At 46.7% G+C, this 18,187-nt stretch overlaps 1 protein-coding gene across 1 annotated transcript; it reads right to left on the reverse strand.

Annotated features, from left to right (window-relative positions):
* Positions 1-1,617: 1,617 nt before the first annotated feature.
* st3gal7 (ST3 beta-galactoside alpha-2,3-sialyltransferase 7) lies at positions 1,618-17,421 on the reverse strand. Its single transcript, XM_084142174.1, has 8 exons — positions 17,305-17,421; positions 13,936-14,084; positions 13,648-13,768; positions 13,146-13,504; positions 12,633-12,819; positions 4,908-5,048; positions 3,598-3,747; positions 1,618-3,416 (listed from the first exon to the last, which is right to left on the reverse strand). The coding sequence occupies exons 2-8, from the start codon at positions 14,076-14,078 to the stop codon at positions 3,330-3,332; spliced, it is 1,188 nt and encodes a 395-aa protein (XP_083998300.1). The 5' UTR covers positions 14,079-14,084; positions 17,305-17,421; the 3' UTR covers positions 1,618-3,329.
* Positions 17,422-18,187: the final 766 nt, after the last annotated feature.

The raw sequence follows: 18,187 nt of genomic DNA on the forward strand, positions 1-18,187 counted from the left end.
CTGCTTGGCGATGGTCTTGTAGCCCATTCCAGCCTTGTGTAGTTCTACAATCGTGTCCCTGACATCCTTAGAGAGCTCTTTGGTCTTGGCCATGGTGGAGAGTTTGGAATCTGATTGATTGATTGCTTCTGTGGACAGATGTCTTTTATACAGGTAACAAACTGAGATTAGGAGCACTCCCTTTAAGAGTGTGCTCCTAATCTCAGCTCGTTACCTGTATAAAAGACACCTGGGAGCCAGAAATCTTTCTGATTGAGAGGGGGTCAAATACTTATTTCCCTCATTAAAATCCAAATCAATTTATAACATTTTGGACATACGTTTTTCTGGGTTTTGTTGTTGTTATTTTGTCTCTCACTGTTCAAATAAACCTACCTTTAAAATTATAGACTGATACTTTCTTTGTCAGTGGGCAAACATACAAAATCAGCAGGGGATCAAATACTTTTTTCCCTCACTGTAGTTGTTGAGTGTATTTAACCCAGCTGATGTTACATACCCAGAGGAGTTACTGCAGTGTTGTGGTACTGAATCTCTGTGTTGTGAGGTGTATTGACACTAACCCGCGGATATTACGTACCTTGAGGAGTTCCCAGGCCTGATCCATTTCATCTACGTTGACCGCACCGCTGGTCAGATGATCGCTCCCTCTCTCAACATCACAGACCGCGCCACCTCTGAGCTAGGAAAGGGGCCGCTGGGTAATTTCATGAAGGGCAAGGTTAGACTGCATCATCTACACTGGGTCTAGAGGATTGTCTGAGAGTTAGCCGCTAGTTTGGGATTATAATAAACTAAAATAGGCTCAAATGTTGCCTTAGTGAATGTAAAGCTGGTTTGATATTTTCAGTAAATGTATGATTCCTGTCTCTCTGTCTCTGTCTCTCTGTAGGTATGGGGTCTGGTTAATACATCGCGCCTTTACCTACAGAAGGGTTATTCCACTGTCACTCTGAGAGATGGAGACGACTTCTTCTGCTACCTCCTTTGGTTCAAAAATGAAATGGTAAATTACCTCTACTATGATGGGTACACCAAGCAGGGTTTTCGCATTGGAATGTTCTGGAATGTCATTGTGTTTGTCTGACCTTTGACCCCTGACCAATCAGGGCTAGAAGTGAAGCTGGAAGTGAAGTATCTGCCAATCCTGCTTGATGACGCCGTCCCCATCGGAATGCTAGCCTGGGACTACTACAGGTGAGGAGGAGTGTGTGTGTGTGTGTGTGTGTGTAATGAGTTTTCTTGTAGTTCTGTAGGTATTAAAAGTGTGTGTGTGTGTGTGTGTGTGTGTGTGTGTGTGTGTGTGTGTGTGTGTGTGTGTGTGTAATGCATTTTCTTGTATTTCTGGCTGTATTACAAGCCTGTGTGTGTGTGTGTTCCCCTCCACATGAAGCTGGTGCTCTACTACAGTAAGAGCCACCAGTGGGAGGTGGTGAAGCGTTATGAGCTGCTGACGGTCCATCTAGGACAGTGATCATCAACTAGACTAGATTTTTTCTTGAGCAGATGGTCTGGGGGCCGTAATATAATTACAGATCAATTGTAGACTACAAATTGACCGCAATAATCCCAAACAGATATAATATTTGACTAAAACATATTCATTTCAAACCTTGCTTACATTTGTATACGATCACATCTCTTTATTATGCGGGGGAATACTTTGGAACAGATTTTCCAAATTAAAATCAGTTTGAGCTGATTTTCTGGTGGTTTTACATTTTGTATGTCAAACAATGAAAATGCTATATATATATATATATACACAGTGCATTCTGAAAGTATTCAGACCCCTTCCCTTTAACCACATTTTGTTACGTTACAGCCTTATTCTAAAATGGATTACATTCTTTTTGAACCACTAAATTAAATACATTTGTAATATGTAGGCAGGTTAAATGTACATATTGTAGAGGAGCAGGACAAGGTCAGCATGGATGTCTCAGCTCCATATGAGACATTAGTGGAGCCCTGCACATTTCCTCCCACACACACGCTACACACACATGCAAAAAAAAGATTTCTCTCTCTCTTTCTCTCTCCAGATTGATCTATTCCACTCTCAGGACCTTGCCATCTGTGGCGAAAATCAACTGAAGGTAGACTTGCCAATGATCGAGTGTATTAATGTATTACCTAGGGGACCGGGGAGATTGCAGGAAGGGCAAAGTCATCTCAACCTGTTTGCCTTGACTACGTCATGAGAGTATTGACATAAATAAAGATTGTCTTGTAAAAGCTTGACTTTACCGAAGATACTACAACGTGTTGAGGTAGGGGCAGGTTGTGGAAGGTACTACAATGTACTGATGTAGGGGCAGGTTATGGAAGATACTGTACTACAACGTGTTGAGGTTGGGGCAGGTTATGGAAGGTACTGTACTACAACGTGTTGAGGTTGGGGCAGGTTATGGAAGGTACTGTACTACAACGTGTTGAGGTTGGGGCAGGTTATGGAAGGTACTGTACTACAACGTGTTGAGGTTGGGGCAGGTTATGGAAGGTACTGTACTACAACGTGTTGAGGTTGGGGCAGGATATGGAAGGTACTGTACTACAACGTGTTGAGGTTGGGGCAGGTTGTGGTAAGTAGTGCAGAGGTGGTCAATCTTTTGTTCTTAAAGGCCCAGTGCAGTCAAAATTCTGTTTTTCCAGTGTTTTGTATCATATTGTACAACAGCTGATTAATCTAACACTGTAAAAGTGTGAAAAAATGTGTTCAGTGTTATTTCCTGATAGTTGCTGGTTGAAAATACAATCTACACAGGACCTTCTAATGAGCAGGTTTGCATGGGCGGGAGTTTCTGCTTTCCATGGTGACATCACCATGCAGTAAATTAGTTAATAGACCAATAACAAAGAAAGTTGCAAACCTTTGCCAATAACAGCTAGTTTTCAGTTTTCCCCTCCCACTCAGACCACTCCCAGACATTTCATTTTAATGGAAATCTATTACAGTAAGGTACTTAATTGTTACACAGAAATTATTTGATATTGATATAAAAACAGCTGCATTGGGCATTTAATATCTAATAATAATATATGACATTTAGCAGACACTTTTATCCAAAGCGACTTACAGTAATGTGTGCATAAATTTTTATTGTGCGTAATATAGTAAATAATAATAATAATAATAGTACATTCTTCAACTAAGCCTTGATTGGTTGAATCATCATAGTAGGGACCAGGGGTTGCTAAGAAAGGTCACTGGTTCGAATCCCCGAGCCGGCAAGGTGGAAAAATCTGCCGTTCTGCCCTTGAGCTAGGCAGTTAACATACCAACCACAACTGCTAGAACTGGGTCCATCCCTGGTACTGTCTCTCTGTCACAGTGCCCCTGTGAGGTCAGTCAAGACGCCTGCAGCCAATAGCTCTCTGAGGAAGAGTTTCTCAGCGCTCACATCATGTACCACCTGGACAAAGACAATCAATACAGGAAGATACTTAGAGACTTTCATTAGAAAAATATATATAATTAAAAAGTGCTTCTCTGACCTGGACCTTACAAGTAGCACAAGCTAACAAACGTTTTATGGGAACAGCAAACAATCAGTGTTTGCCGTTCTCGCTCTCCACTGCTCCTATTTAGTGTACCTGGGCCTTCATGGCGTCCATACATAGTCTCTCGTAGTAGTGCAGTCTGGCACTGGGATGCTGCAGGTCATAACCAAACCCTGCCAGGCTCACCTCATCACACAGCTGTAGGGCCATCACCACCGCACTGGCACCTATCGTAGGAATCAACTAGAGAGAGAAGACAGGATGGTAAATAAGTGTTTATTAAGGCCAACTCGTGTTCAGACGACACCAATCTAAGAAGAAACATTTCCACCCAAGGGTTAAAGCAAACCATATAGAGAGAGCCATTCAATTATTGCAGCATTCATCCATTGGGTATGCATTTGCAGGTAACTGCCAAAATAAAGGAAACACCAACATAAAGTGTCTTAATAGGGCGTTGGGCCACCACGAGCCATAACAGATTCAATGCACCTTGGCATAGATTCTACAAGTGTCTGGAACTATATTGGAGGGACTCTATTCCATGAGAAATTCCATAATTTGGTGTTAAAACGCTGTCTCAGGCGCCGCTCCAGAATCTCCCATAAGTGTTCAACTGGGTTGAGATCTGGTGACTGAGATGGTCATGGCATATGGTTTACATCATTGTCATGTTAATCAAACCATTCATTGTCATCTTATAGAGGCATAGCCATGGTAGCCAAAATAATGGAAAAACAATGGCCTGCCCAGCGTTTTTACACATGACCCTAAGCATGATGGGATGCTAATTGCTTAATTAACTCAGGAACCACACCTGTGTGAAGTACCTGCTTTCAATATACTTTGTATCCCTCATTTACTCAAGTGTTTCCATTATTTTGTCAGTTACCTGTATGTCCTTTAAAAGTATTATGTTGCTGTGTGTATCAGTAGTACTTCTGTACTAACCATCTGTTGCTGTGTGTATCAGTATTACTAACCTTCCTCTGTTGCTACGTGTATCAGTAGTACTAACCTTCCTCTGTTGCTGTGTGTATCAGTAGTACTAACCTTCCTCTGTTGCTGCGTGTATCAGTAGTACTAACCTTCCTCTGTTGCTGTGTGAATCAGTAGTACTAACCTTCCTCTGTTGCTACGTGTATCAGTAGTACTAACCTTCCTCTGTTGCTACGTGTATCAGTAGTACTAACCTTCCTCTGTTGCTGTGTGTATCAGTAGTACTAACCTTCCTCTGTTGCTACGTGTATCAGTAGTACTAACCTTCCTCTGTTGCTGTGTGTATCAGTAGTACTAACCTTCCTCTGTTGCTACGTGTATCAGTAGTACTAACCTTCCTCTGTTGCTGTGTGTATCAGTAGTACTAACCTTCCTCTGTTGCTACGTGTATCAGTAGTACTAACCTTCCTCTGTTGCTGCGTGTATCTCTGCAGTGCCAGGCCCGTTTTGTGCATGATCTCTGGGTTGAGTATCTGGATGTTCTCCGGCTTCAGAGGAATGTTCTCCACCACGTCTCTCCAGAACCACAGCTTGGACCACCAGCTCTAGACAACACAACCACAGGAAGCAGAACCAGTTCGGAAACAGCTCTAGAACACAAACATAGACAGGGTTGGGGAGTAACTGAAAACATTTAATCAGTTACAAAAATATTGTAATCAGATTACAGATACTTTTGAAAAACTAGATTATTACTTCTTGGATTACTTATTAATTCAGAAAGGATGTTTCCGGGGAAAAAATACATTATGACACCTTTCTGTTTTCTCAATAACATTAAATTCAGCATTTAAAAATGGTGCAAGTTTAAAGAACGACTGTCCCTAAAAACCAACTAATCCCTTTGAAAATGGCCTATGTGGCATCGATATAAGTCAAAAACATTTATTCTAGTGTCCAAATTGACTGCAAAGTGCAAATAGGATAATTCTGGTCATAAAGTCAGTCTCGTCAAAAACAGAGTTTTGAACCCTAGTGCATCACAACAGATAAATGAAAGTTGGGCGTCACGTCCTGACTCAGGGGACGCTTATATGTTGAGTCAGGGTGTGTATATTCCTTGTTGTGCCTGTTCTATGTTATTGGATCTAGTATGTCTAGATCTATGTTGGCCGGTGTGGTTCCCAATTAGAGGCAGCTGTCGCTCGTTTTCTCTGATTGGTGACCATACTTAGGCAGCCTATTGGCACTAGTGGGTTGTGGGATCTTGTTCCGTGTGAGGTTTGTTGTGTGTTACCTTTGGACATCACGTTTCGTTGGTTTATTGTTTTGTCGTTGTTTATTAAGTTTAAAATAAACATGTATGCATATCACGCTGCGCCTTGGTCTGACCCGTCTATGAACGAACGTAACAGAAGATCCCACCAAACACGGACCAAGCAGCGTGCCCAGGAGGACCGAACACCCTGGACAAATTTTTTTGGGGGGCTAAAGGGGTGGTCGGGGAGCGAGAGAGAAGAGCCCCGACCACTGCACCCGGTTGGTTTCCAGATTGGGTCCCCACGACCATGGGAAGAGGAGTGGGAACAGTATTATACTGAGGAGTCGGAGGATGACGACGACGACGAGTTTCTGTTCCCTAACTCGTGGGGGCTCCCGGAGGAGTCCTCACGGGAAGAGGAGTGCCGACGACAGAGACCCGAGAGGCAACCCCAATAAAAAAAATTGGGGGGGCACACGGTGTGGACGACGAGGCAGAAGGAGGCCGCGACAGGGCAGATCTGCAGGTTAGGAGAGGAGGCCACCAAGTGCTATTGGTTCAGAGGGAGCAGGAGTTATTCGGTCAGAGGGAGGCGCTACAGGAAGCTAAAAGGGAGAAGGAAAAGGTAGAGGCACGGCGAGAGGAGCTGGTTAGGCAGCAGAAGGAGCGGGGGTTAATAAAGGAACCCAGTCCTGCTCCTCGCACCAAGGAAGTGGTGCGTGTCGCCAGTCCGGTCCGGTCCGGCCCGTTCCTGCTCCCCGCACCAAGCCAGTGGTGCGTGTCGCCAGCCCGGTCCGGCCAGTTCCTGCTCCTCGCACCAAGACAGTGGTGCGCGTCGCCAGCCCGGTCCGGCCCGTTCCTGCTCCTCGCACCAAGACAGTGGTGCGCGTCGCCAGCCGGTCCGGCCTGTTCCTACTCCTCGCACCAAGCCAGTGGTGCGCGTCGCCAGTCCGGCCCGGCCTGTTCCTGCTCCTCGCACCAAGCCAGTGGTGCGCGTCGCCAGCTCGGCCTGTTCCTGCTCCTCGCACCAAGCCAGTGGTGCGCATCGCCAGCCCGGCCCGGCCTGTTCCTGCTCCTCGCACCAAGACAGTAGTGCGCGTCGCCAGCCCGGCCCGGCCTGTACCTGCTCCTCGCACCAAGCCAGTGGTGCGCGTCGCCAGCCCGGCCCGGCCTGTTCCTGCTCCTCGCACCAGACCAGTGGTGCGTTTGTCCAGTCCGGCACGGCCCGTGCCCGTTCCACCGGTGCGTGGTCCGGCACCGGTCAGCTGCTCCACTCCGGAGCCAGAGCAGTCCGCTCCACCGGTGCCTGATCCAGTTCCGGTCAGCTGTTCCATTCCGGAGCCAGAGCAGTCCGCTCCGCCGGTGCCTGATCCAGCTCCGGTCAGCTGCTCCACTCCGGAGCCAGAGCAGTCTGCTCCACCGGTGCCTGATCCAGCTCCGGTCAGCTGCGCCACTCCGGAGCCAGAGCAGTCCGCTCCACCGGGGTCGAGTCCAGCTCCGGTCAACGGCTCCACTTCGGAGCCAGAGCAGTCCGCTCCACCGGTGCCTGATCCAGCTCCGGTCAGCGGCTCCACTCCGGAGCCAGAGCAGTCCGCTCCACCGGTGCCCAGTCCAGCTCCGGTCAGCGGCTCCAGTCCAGACCATGACGTCAGCCCCTCTCCAGGTTTGGGGTCTCCCACACCAGGGTCCAGACTGGGCCTGGCGTATCGTGGGAGGAAGGAGAGGGGAAGCAATGCGCCTAGGTCTAGACCAGACCAGGGGCGCAACAGGGAGGCGAAGAGTGAGAGGTCGTCACGCCCCGAGCCGGAATGCCCACCCTGCCCCTACCCTGTTATGTTTATGTTGTGCGGTCGGAGTCCGCACCTTTGGGGGGAGGGGGGGGGGGGGGGGGTACTGTCACGCCCTGACTCAGGGGACGCTTATACGTTGAGTCAGGGTGTGTATATTCCTTGTTGTGCCTGTTCTATGTTATAGGATCTAGTATGTCTAGATCTATGTTGGCCGGTGTGGTTCCCAATCAGAGGCAGCTGTCGCTCGTTGTCTCTGATTGGGGACCATACTTAGGCAGCCTATTGGCACTAGCGGGATCTTGTTCCGTGTGAGGTTTGTTGTGTGTTACCTTTGGACGTCACGTTTCGTTGGTTTATTGTTTTGACGTTGTTTATTACGTTTAAAATAAACATGTATGCATATCACGCTGCGCCTTGGTCTGACCCGTCTATGAACGAACGTGACATTGGGTTTGGATTACAATTAACACAGGTGTGATTTTACGGCCCCCTAACCAATTGTGCTATCATGTGTGTTTTTTCACGTTATTTGTCATTTATTCTGTACATAATGTTTCTGCCACCATCTCTTATGACTAAAAAGAGCTACTTGATATCAGGACAGCGATTACTCACCTCAAATTGGACAAAGATTTTTTCTTCAATGAGTCGGACGTGAAGGATATTCTACAGACACCCAACAAGGCCCAAATCCTCGTCATTCGCATGAGAAAGAGACAGAGATATTGTGGACGTAGGTGAGGGTGCCTTGTAAGGATCCGACGGCAAGCGAGTACTCTGCATCTACCATCAGTCCTATTAGCCAACGTACAATCATTTGAAAACAAAACAGACGACCTACGATCACGGATATCCTACCAATGGGACATTAAAAACTGTAATATCTTATGTTTCACCGAGTTGTGGCTGAACGACGACATGGATAACATACAGCTTGCGGGATATATGCTACATCGGCAGGATAGAGCGGCTGACTCCAGTAAGACAAGGGATGGCGGTCTGTGTATATTTGTAAACAAAAGCTGGTGCACGAAATCTAATACTAAGGAAGTCTCAAGGTTTTGCTCGCCTGAGGTAGAGTATCTCATGATAAGCTGTAGATCACACTATTTACAAAGAGAGTTTTCATCTATATTTTTCTTGGCTGTCTATTTACCATCACAAACCGATGCTGGCACTAAGACTGCACTCAATGAGCTGTACAAGCCCATAAGCAAACAGGAAAACGGTCATCCAGAGGCAGCGCTCCTAGTGGCCGGGGACTTTAATGCAGGGAAACTTAAATCCGTTCTACCTAATTTCTACCAGCATGTTACATGTGCAACCAGAGGGAAAAAAACACTAGACCACCTTTACTCCACACACAGAGATGCGTACAAAGCTCTCCCTTGCCCTCTATTTGGCATATCTGACCATAATTCTATCCTCCTGATTCCTGCTTATAAGCAAAAACTAAAGCAGGAAGCACCAGTGACTTGGTTAAAAAGGAAGTGGTCAGATGACGCAGATGCTAAGCTACAGGACTGTTTTGCTAGCACAGACTGGAATATGTTCCGAGATTCTTCCGATGGCATTGAGGAGTACACCACATCAGTCACTGGCTTCGTCAATAAGTGCATCTATGTTTTTTCACGTTATTAGTAATTTATTCTGTACATAATGTTTCTGCCACCGTCTCTTATGACCAAAACGAGCTTATGGATTTCAGGACAGCGATTACTCACCTCGTATTGGACGAATATTTTTTTCTTCAATGAGTCGGACGCGAAGGATATTCTACAGACAACCGAGAAGGCCCAAATCCCTGTCATTCGCATGAGAAAGAGACAGAGATATCGTGGACGTAGGTCGGGGTGCCTTGTACATACCCCAAGCAGAAGCCATGGATTACAGGCAACATCCGCACTGAGGTAAAGGGTAAAGCTTCCGCTTTCAAGGAGCGGGACTCTAAGCCGGATGCTTATAAGAAATTCCACTATGCCCTCCGACTAACCATCAAACAGGCAAAGAGTCAATACAGGACTAAGATTGAATCGTACTACACCGGCTCCGACGCTCGTCGGATGTGGCAGGGCTTGCAAACTATTACAGACTACAAAGGGAAGCACAGCCGCGAGCTGCCCAGTGACACAAGCCTACCAGATGAGCTAAATCACTTCTATGCTCGCTTCGAGGCAAGCAACACTGAAGCATGCATGAAAGCATCAGCTGTTCCGGATGACTATGTGATCACGCTCTCCGTAGCCGATGTGAATAAGACTTTTAAGCAGGTCAACATTCACAAGGCCGCAGGGCCAGACGGATTACCAGGACGCATACTCCGAGCATGCGCTGACCAACTAGCAAGTGTCTTCACCGACATTCTCAACATGTTCCTGACTGAGTCTGTAATACCAACATGTTTCAAGCAGACCACCATAGTCCCTGTGCCCAAGAACACTAAGATAACCTGCCTAAATTACTACCGACCCGTAGCACTCACGTCTGTAGCCATGAAGTGCTTTGAAAGGCTGGTCATGGCTCACATCAACACCATTATCCCAGAAACCCTAGACCCACTTCAATTTGCATACCGCCCCAACAGATCCACAGATGATGCAATCTCTATTGCACTCCACACTGCCCTTTCCCACCTGGACAAGAGGAACACCTACGTGAGAATGCTATTCATTGACTACAGCTCAGCGTTAAACACCATAGTGCCCTCAAAGCTCATCACTAAGCTAAGAACCCTGGGACTAAACACCTCCCTCTGCAACTGGATCCTGGACTTCCTGACGGGCCGCCCCCAGGTGGTAAGGGTAGGTAACAACACATCTGCCACACTGATCCTCAACAAGGGGGCCCCTCAGGGGTGCATGCTCAGTCCCCTCCTGTACTCCCTGTACACCCATGACTGCATGGCCAGGCAGCACTCCAACACCATCATTAAGTTTGCAGACGACACAACAGTGGTAGGCCTGATCACCGACATCGATGAGACAGCCTATAGGGAGGAGGTCAGAGACCTGGCCGTGTGATGCCAGGATAACAACCTCTCCCTCAATGTGATCAAGACAAAGGAGATGATTGTGGACTACAGGAAAAAGAAGAGGACTGAGCACGCCCCCATTCTCATCGACGGGGCTGTAGTGGAACAGGTTGAGAGCACCAACAAACTATCATGGTCCAAACACACCAAGACAGTCATGAAGAGGGCACGACAAAGCCTATTCCCCCTCAGGAGACTGAAAAATTTGTCTTTGCATGGCCCGGGTGGTAACCTAGTAGGTGTAAAATAAAGAAATTCCTGAAACTAGATCCCCTACATACTGGTCTTGACAAGAAGAAAAATTACTTTTGCACTTTTCAACCAATCCAGTAAATGTGGAGGAGGATTTAAGATGGAGTGCCGCCTTGTTAACGTCCAAAAGCGGAAGTTGATTCACAGGCTATATTTCCATTTCCCCTGAAAACCGGATCTCAGCAAAGGCGGGGGCAGATCTCTCCTTAGAGGACCAATGGAATGGTTGAAAATGAGTAAACCCCACCCACCCGTGGCACCGGGTCAAGCAAAACGAACTCGCCCACTGGAAAGTCTTCCCCAGACAGTGTTTAGTACTTGCCCTTGCTCAGGAAATATCTACTCTAGTGAAAATGGGCTTCCATAAAGTTGTTCAACAATCTTCGGCAGATGGCCAGGATATGGATTAAATCTGACTAGCTTCTACTTGGGGTGTCAACCGTCAAACCTGAGACTGGTGTGTTATTGGTAAGTAGCTACATTTTGTTTATAGCTAGCTAGCTCTCGAAAACTTTAGGCGGCATTCTGCATTCTCCCTACAGTTCTCAGACATTAGCTTCGCCTACGACTGCCTCATGTGAACTACAATCCCGTTGCTGTGTTTAAACGTTTAGAAACATCAATAATCATTGCTTGAGATACGGCTTTCAAAACATATGGCCCTTCTCTTTCATCAGTGAGAAAGAATCTTTCAAATAAAAAGAATACACTTACTGTAGCAGTTTTGCACAGATCCATACTGCTATGGGTGCCTCCATCTGACAAAACTACACTTCTGCTACACTTCCCAAGTTACACTTACACATATTTGTGCGGAGCATACTAGATAGCTAATTTGCATAATGGTACCCTCTTGTCATCCGTAAACAAGCGCTGTAACCTGGAGATATGGCCGTGTGGGAACACTAACCCTATCAAGGTGAGTATCAATTTAACCTTTTGTTTTTTGAAAATTATTTCTTGCTGATATGAAAAATAAGGACCTTATGCTTCCAAAACCGTACCACAAGCAATGTTCAGATTGAGCATCGGGGCTCTTAACAAAACTCCCCCTACAGAAAATGCCTTCGTCCAATGAATCTTATGTGTAATGTAATGGAACTGAGAGTCACGATCAAGGGCTAGCTAGCTACATGTCATTCTTTGGTAGGCTATGCCACTAGGATACTAGGCTATGATACTTTGATGTAACTAGCTAAATACATAGCCTCTCCTTAACGTATAACGTGAGAGGAAGATTTGCATAGCTAACGTTGAACCTGAAGACAGCTTTGATCCCTGCTAGCTAACATTAGCTAGCTAGCTAGCTCATAATCAAGCAAACCTGACATGTTTGATGCATGTTGGCAGCTTTCTTTAAATAATGTTTAAACTCGAACTGGCTAGCTACTGTCCTTGTAGGTTTTGATTGAATGGCAAAGACACACCCAACAAACACCCACATCAAACCACACCCCCAACTCATGGCCACTAGCATTTCTTAATGACCATTGATGAAAAACAAGGCCAAATCTGGAAGTGCAGTTGACCTTTAGGTTTGTTTCACCTAAGCGAGTCTGACAACATGTCAGAGACCACTATGATAGCATACCAAATGCAGTAACTGAAAGTATTCAGATTATGTTTGGGTAATCCAAATGTTACGTTACTGATAAAAATCTTGGACAGGTAAGTAGTAACTGTAACGGAAAGTAACCTACCCAACCCTGTCCATGGACAGCAGAACGTAGAGAAGCTACTCTGGAAGTCATTTTCTGTCTGCAAAACTGCACTAAAACTCCTCAAGCCACTGTGTCTCTGACAGGGAAACAAACAGACAAACAGGAAAACAAACAGTTAGTAAACACATTCCCACCAGAGGCTGTTTGGTGATGATGGAGGTGAGCCAGTCCAGGTCCAGGCACTTGAAGACCACCAGTGTAACCAAGGAGGTGTGTCTGTACTCGCTGGAGGAAAGGGGAGCTCCCTCTGGGTACATCAGACGGACGGTGGTCCTGGAGCCTGCGTCCCTCTCAAACCCTGACATTGGGGCGTTGTTCATCCTGAGAGGACAGAGAGGAGTGTGAAGGGGAAGGAGAAAGAGGAGGGGAAGGAGGCAAGAGAGGAGAGGAAGGAAAACACAGCTTCAGACAATCAAAATCAAATCCAGTATATCCCCTTAGTTACCAGGAAGTTGTAGAGGTTAGTTTGGTTGCTTTGATGTATTTACTTTAGCCGTCTGGAAAACTAAAAATGGGATTGGTTGTAATATCAGAAACAGATTGTCGTCTAGGTGATACAGTAGGGGGTCCTGGAAAATATTATCTGATTTAAAAAAATTGTGCTTCTTTTACAATTACATTGATTGTTTGTTTGATTGGTCACTCACCTGATGATGACATCATACTGGTCGATATGGGATCCCAGGTTGCTGCCATGTAGCACCCCTCCGCTGCCCACCACAACACACCTCCTACAGCACCCACTCTCACCTCTCCCCTCCAGGTATGGGGGCAGGCCGGGGTGGGTTAGAGAGGCCAGGGCCCTAGCCACACTCTCGTCACAGCCATGGAGGCCCAGAGGAGGAGGCAGGTCCCAGGGAATAGGCCTGTCTGCTGCTACCCCCTGCTGGAGGAACACAGGGATGTCCTGGAGGTCTGAGGAGGAGTCCAGGGAGAGGAGACGAGACACACACCGGCCTGGCTGGCAGGGCTGCACAAGCAGGGAGGCAGAGCGGTTTAGTATGACCTGGAGGAGAGAGAAGAGGGGGGAGTTTTGTAAGACCTACAGCACAGACTAGAGTAAGAGAAATCAGTTCATTACAAGAGAGCAGTTTAATACACACAACCACCAAATACATGTATTCATATGCATTTGTGTGTGTTTAGTACCATGTCAGTGTGTTGGCTGTCGTTAGCCCCTGACAGATGGTCTGAAGGTATAAGAGCAGGGACCAGGACAGCAGAGTAGCATCCCACCAGCAGCACCAGACTCAAAGCTAGGTTGTTAGTCCTGGAATAGAAAGGATATACGTGAATGACAAAAACACACACACACACACACACACACACACACACACACACACACACACACACACACACACACACACACACACACACACACACACACACACACACACACACACACACACACACACACACACACACAGAGAACCATACCTGCTGAGTAGCATTTCCCTGGTGTCAGGTCTAGGTCTCCTGTGTGTAACTGTAACAGGTGTTATCTCAGTGAAGTCAACGTCAGGCAGCAGAGGAGAGCTGCAGTCATCTGGGTCCTCCACACTCTGTTTCAGAGTCACCATGCTGACCTGGGGTCAGACCAGGGAAAGGTAGGATTAAGGTTGGAGTTGTGGCTAGGGTTAGGGTTCAGCCAGAGTGTGCCCAGGTAGCAGGGGTGGCAGGTAGCCTTGAGGTTAGAGTGTTGGGCCAGTAACTAAAATGCTGTTGGTTCGAGTCCTAGTGCTGACAAAGCGAAAAAAGCTGTTGATGTGCCCCCTTTTATTTTTTATTATACTGGCCCCCCATGGGAAACAAACCCACATCCCTGCCGGCCAAACCCTCCCCTACCTTGGACGACGCTGGACCAATTGTGCGCCGCCCATGGGTCTCCCGGTCGCGACCGGCTGGGACAGAGCCTGGACTCAAACCAGGATCACTAGTGGCACAGCTAGCACTGCGATGCAGTGCCTTAGACCACTGCGCCACTCGAGCAATAAATGCATTTCCGTTACAGGACAAATAGAAGCATCCCCCAAATTATTATAGGGTTAGTGTCACACCAGGAAAGGTTAGGGATGAGATCCTATTCTCCTGTGCTTGTCCTGAAATCCATGAAAACTATCCAAACTAAGACATTGATGAACATTGAACTCATGATGTGCTGTAGACCACACTATCAACCAAGATAGTTTTCATCTATATTATTCGTAGCCGTCAACTTACCACTACAAACTGATGCTGGCACTAAGACAGCACTCAACGAGCCGGGGACTTTCATGCAGGGAAACTTAAATCCATTTTACCTCATTTCTACCAGCATGTCACATATGCAACCAGACGAGAAAAAAATCTAGACCACCTTTACTCCACACACAGAGACACATGCAAAGATCTACCTCGCCTTCCGTTTGGCAAATCTGACCATAATTTTATCCTCCTGATTCCTGCTTACAAGCAAAAACTAAAGCAGGAAGTACTAGTGACTCGCTCAATACGGAAGTGGTCAGATGATAAAGATGCTACGCTACAGGACTGTTTTGCTAGCACAGACTGGAATATGTTCCGGGATTCATCCAATGGCATTGAGGAGTATACCACCTCAGTCACCGGCTTCATCAATAAGTGCATCGACGACATCGTCCCAACAGCGACCGTACGTAAATATCCCAACCAGAAGCCGTGGATTATAGGCAACATCCGCTCGAGCTAAAGGCTAGAGCTGCTGCTTTCAAGGAGCGGGACACTAATCCGGACGCTAATAAGAAATCCTGCTATGCACTCAGACGAACTATCAAACAGGCAAAGTGTCAATACAGGACTAAAATGTAATCCTACTACACAGGCTCTGACACTCGTCGGATGTGGCAGGGCTTGCAAACTATTACAGACTATAAAGGGAAACACAGCTGCGAGCTGCCCAGTGACGCAAGCCTACCGGACGAGCTAAATGCCTTTTAGCACGCTTTGAGGCAAGCAACACTGAAGCATGCATGAGAGCACCAGCTGTTCCGGACGACAGTGTGATCACGCTCTCCGTAGCCGATGTGAGCAAGACCTTTAAACAGGTCAACATTCACAACGCTGCGGGGCCAGACGGATTACCAGGAAGTGTACTCAGAGCATGCGCGGACCAACTGGCAAGTGTCTTCACTGTAATAGGTTGATGTTTGTCTGTAATACCTAGATGTTTCAAGCAGACCACCATAGTCCCTGTGCCCAAGAAAGTGAAGGTAACCTGCCTAAATGACTACAGCCCTGTAGCACTCACGTCAGTAGCCATGAAGTGCTTTGAAAGGCTGGTCATGGCTCACATCAACACCATCATCCCGGAAACCCTAGACCCATTCCAATTCGCATACCGCCCCAACAGATCCACAGATGACGCAATCTCAATCGCACTCTACACTGCCCTTTCACACCTGGAAAAAAGGAACACCTATGTGAGAATGCTGTTCATTGACTACAGCTCAGCGGTCAACACCATAGTGCCCACAAAGCTCATCACTAAGCTAAGGACCCTGGGACTAAACACCTCCCTCTGCAACTGGATCCTGAACTTCCTGACGGGACGCCCCCAGGTGTTAAGGGTAGGCAACAACACATCTGCCACACTGATCCTCAACAGGGGAGCCCCTCAGGATTGCGTGCTTAGTCCCCTCCTGTACTCCCTGTTAAACCACGACTGCGTGGCCAAGCACGACTCCAACACCATCATTAAGTTTGATGATGACACAACAGTGGTAGGCAAGACAAAGGAGCTGATCGTGGACTACAGGAAAAGGAGGGCCGAACACGCCCCCATTCACATCGACGGGGCTGTAGTGGAGCGGGTCGAGAGTTTCATGCTCCTTGGTGTCCACATCACCAACAAACTATTATGGTTCAAACACACCAAGCCAGTCGTGAAGAGGGCAAGAGAACACCTTTTCACTCTCAGGAGACTGGAAAGATTTGGCATGGGTCCCCAGATCCTCAAAAAGTTATACAGATGCACCAACGAGAGCATCCTGACTGGTTGCATCACCACCTGGTATGGCAACTGCTCGGCATCCGACTGTAAGGCGCTACAGAGGGTAGTGCGTATGGCCCAGTACATCACTGGGGCCAAGCTTCCTGCCATCCAGGACCTACTGTATATACTAGGTGGTGTCAGAGCATTGCCCAAAAAATTGCCAAAGACTCCAGTCACCCAAGTCATAGACTCTGCTACCGTACGGCAAGCGGTACCGGAGCGCCAAGTCTAGGTCCAAAAGGCTCCTTAACAGCTTCTACCCCCAAGCTATAAGACTGCTGAACAATTAATAAAATGGCCACCCGGACTATTTACATTTACCCCCACCCCCCCCCCCCCCCCCCCTTTGGTTTTACACTGCTGCTACTCACTGTTTATTATCTATGCATAGTCACTTTACCCCTACCTACAAATTACCTTGACTAACCTGCACATTGACTCGGTACCGGTACCCCTTGTATATAGCCTTGTTAATGTCATTTTATTGTGTTACTTTTTATTATTTTTGACATTCGTTTATTTAGTAAATATTTTCTTAACTCTATTTCTTGAACTGAATTGTTGGTTAGGGGCTTGTAAGTAAGCATTTCACGGTAAGGTCTTCAGCTGTGTTAGTCGGCGCATGTGACAAATAACATTTTATTTTATTTGACTGAAGGTTGCTGTTGCTAGCTAACTCCACACAGCCACTAGACAACTTAACAATGACATATCTCAGTGACAAACTTGGCTAAATAAAGGTTGAATAGATCAATTCAAAAGATTGTACATAAGAAAAATTGAACAAAAAGACCTACCTAAAGACTAGGGGCTCAGAGATGTTAGAGAAAGTCTGTAGACAGCAGTCTCCGTAGTGTTCATCTTCTGTCCTCCATGCTCTAGTGACGACAAGAAGGCAAATGACTCTAATCAGCTAAAATGGCTGCCAAGCTAGACTGCTATTACACTAGACTGAATATGTCCCTAACTGCTGATCTAAGGTCAGTTTTGCATTTGTACTACTTGTGGTAAACGTTAAGATTAGGGTGAAGGTGAGCTGATTCTAGATCTGTGTCAGAGAGAGTGTTATGCTGTTTATGCACCTGTGAACTCTGCCTTCTCCTCCCTAACTGAAAATGAATCATTCACCTGCTGTTAAACAGTAACAGTCAGTCTCACAGGAACAACAGCCAGTGTGTGTGTGTGTGTGTGCGTGTATTGAGGCTTGTAATGTGTTCTGATGATGTCACACACACCCAGCCTAAGTAATAACTATATTTATTTGCTGCTCTCTAATGTCCTCTTAACCTGAGATTTATATCAATCATCATGACTCATCCTGTTGGATCACACATTTATTAGAGCTCAGATAAGTAGCATGCTCTGGTGGTGGCCTACTCACTATGGTACCCTGACCTTTCCTATCAACTGCTTTTCAAAGGTGTACATGTGACAGTGTGTGTGTGTGTGAGTGTGTGTGTGTGTGTGTGGGGGGGGGTGGGGGGTTATGGATGGGGGTCGGGGAACTGTGAACAACATTTGTAACATACAAACGCTTTTGTTATAGACTGATAAATCTACTGATATTTGTGTCAAACCGCGGCGCCGGTCTCTGATTGGTTGCTTCACGGTATGAGCCTTGCAGATATTTACAAGGTATCACTTGACTTACTTATAAATAACGTAATCCTCCAAAACTGT

This window comes from Coregonus lavaretus (assembly GCF_964263955.1).
Source record: "Coregonus lavaretus genome assembly, chromosome: 25".
Taxonomy (NCBI): domain Eukaryota; kingdom Metazoa; phylum Chordata; class Actinopteri; order Salmoniformes; family Salmonidae; genus Coregonus; species Coregonus lavaretus.

Coding starts and splice junctions, on each gene's coding strand:
- st3gal7 (XM_084142174.1), bottom strand. CDS start 14,078: ATGGTGACTCTGAAACAGAGTGTGGAGGACCCAGATGACTGCAGCTCT. Junction 13,505..13,647: donor ACAGCCAACACACTGACATG/GTACTAAACACA, acceptor TCTCTCCTCCAG/GTCATACTAAACCGCTCTGC. Junction 3,748..4,907: donor ACACGCAGCAACAGAGGAAG/GTTAGTACTACT, acceptor TTCTCTCTCTAG/TTGATTCCTACGATAGGTGC.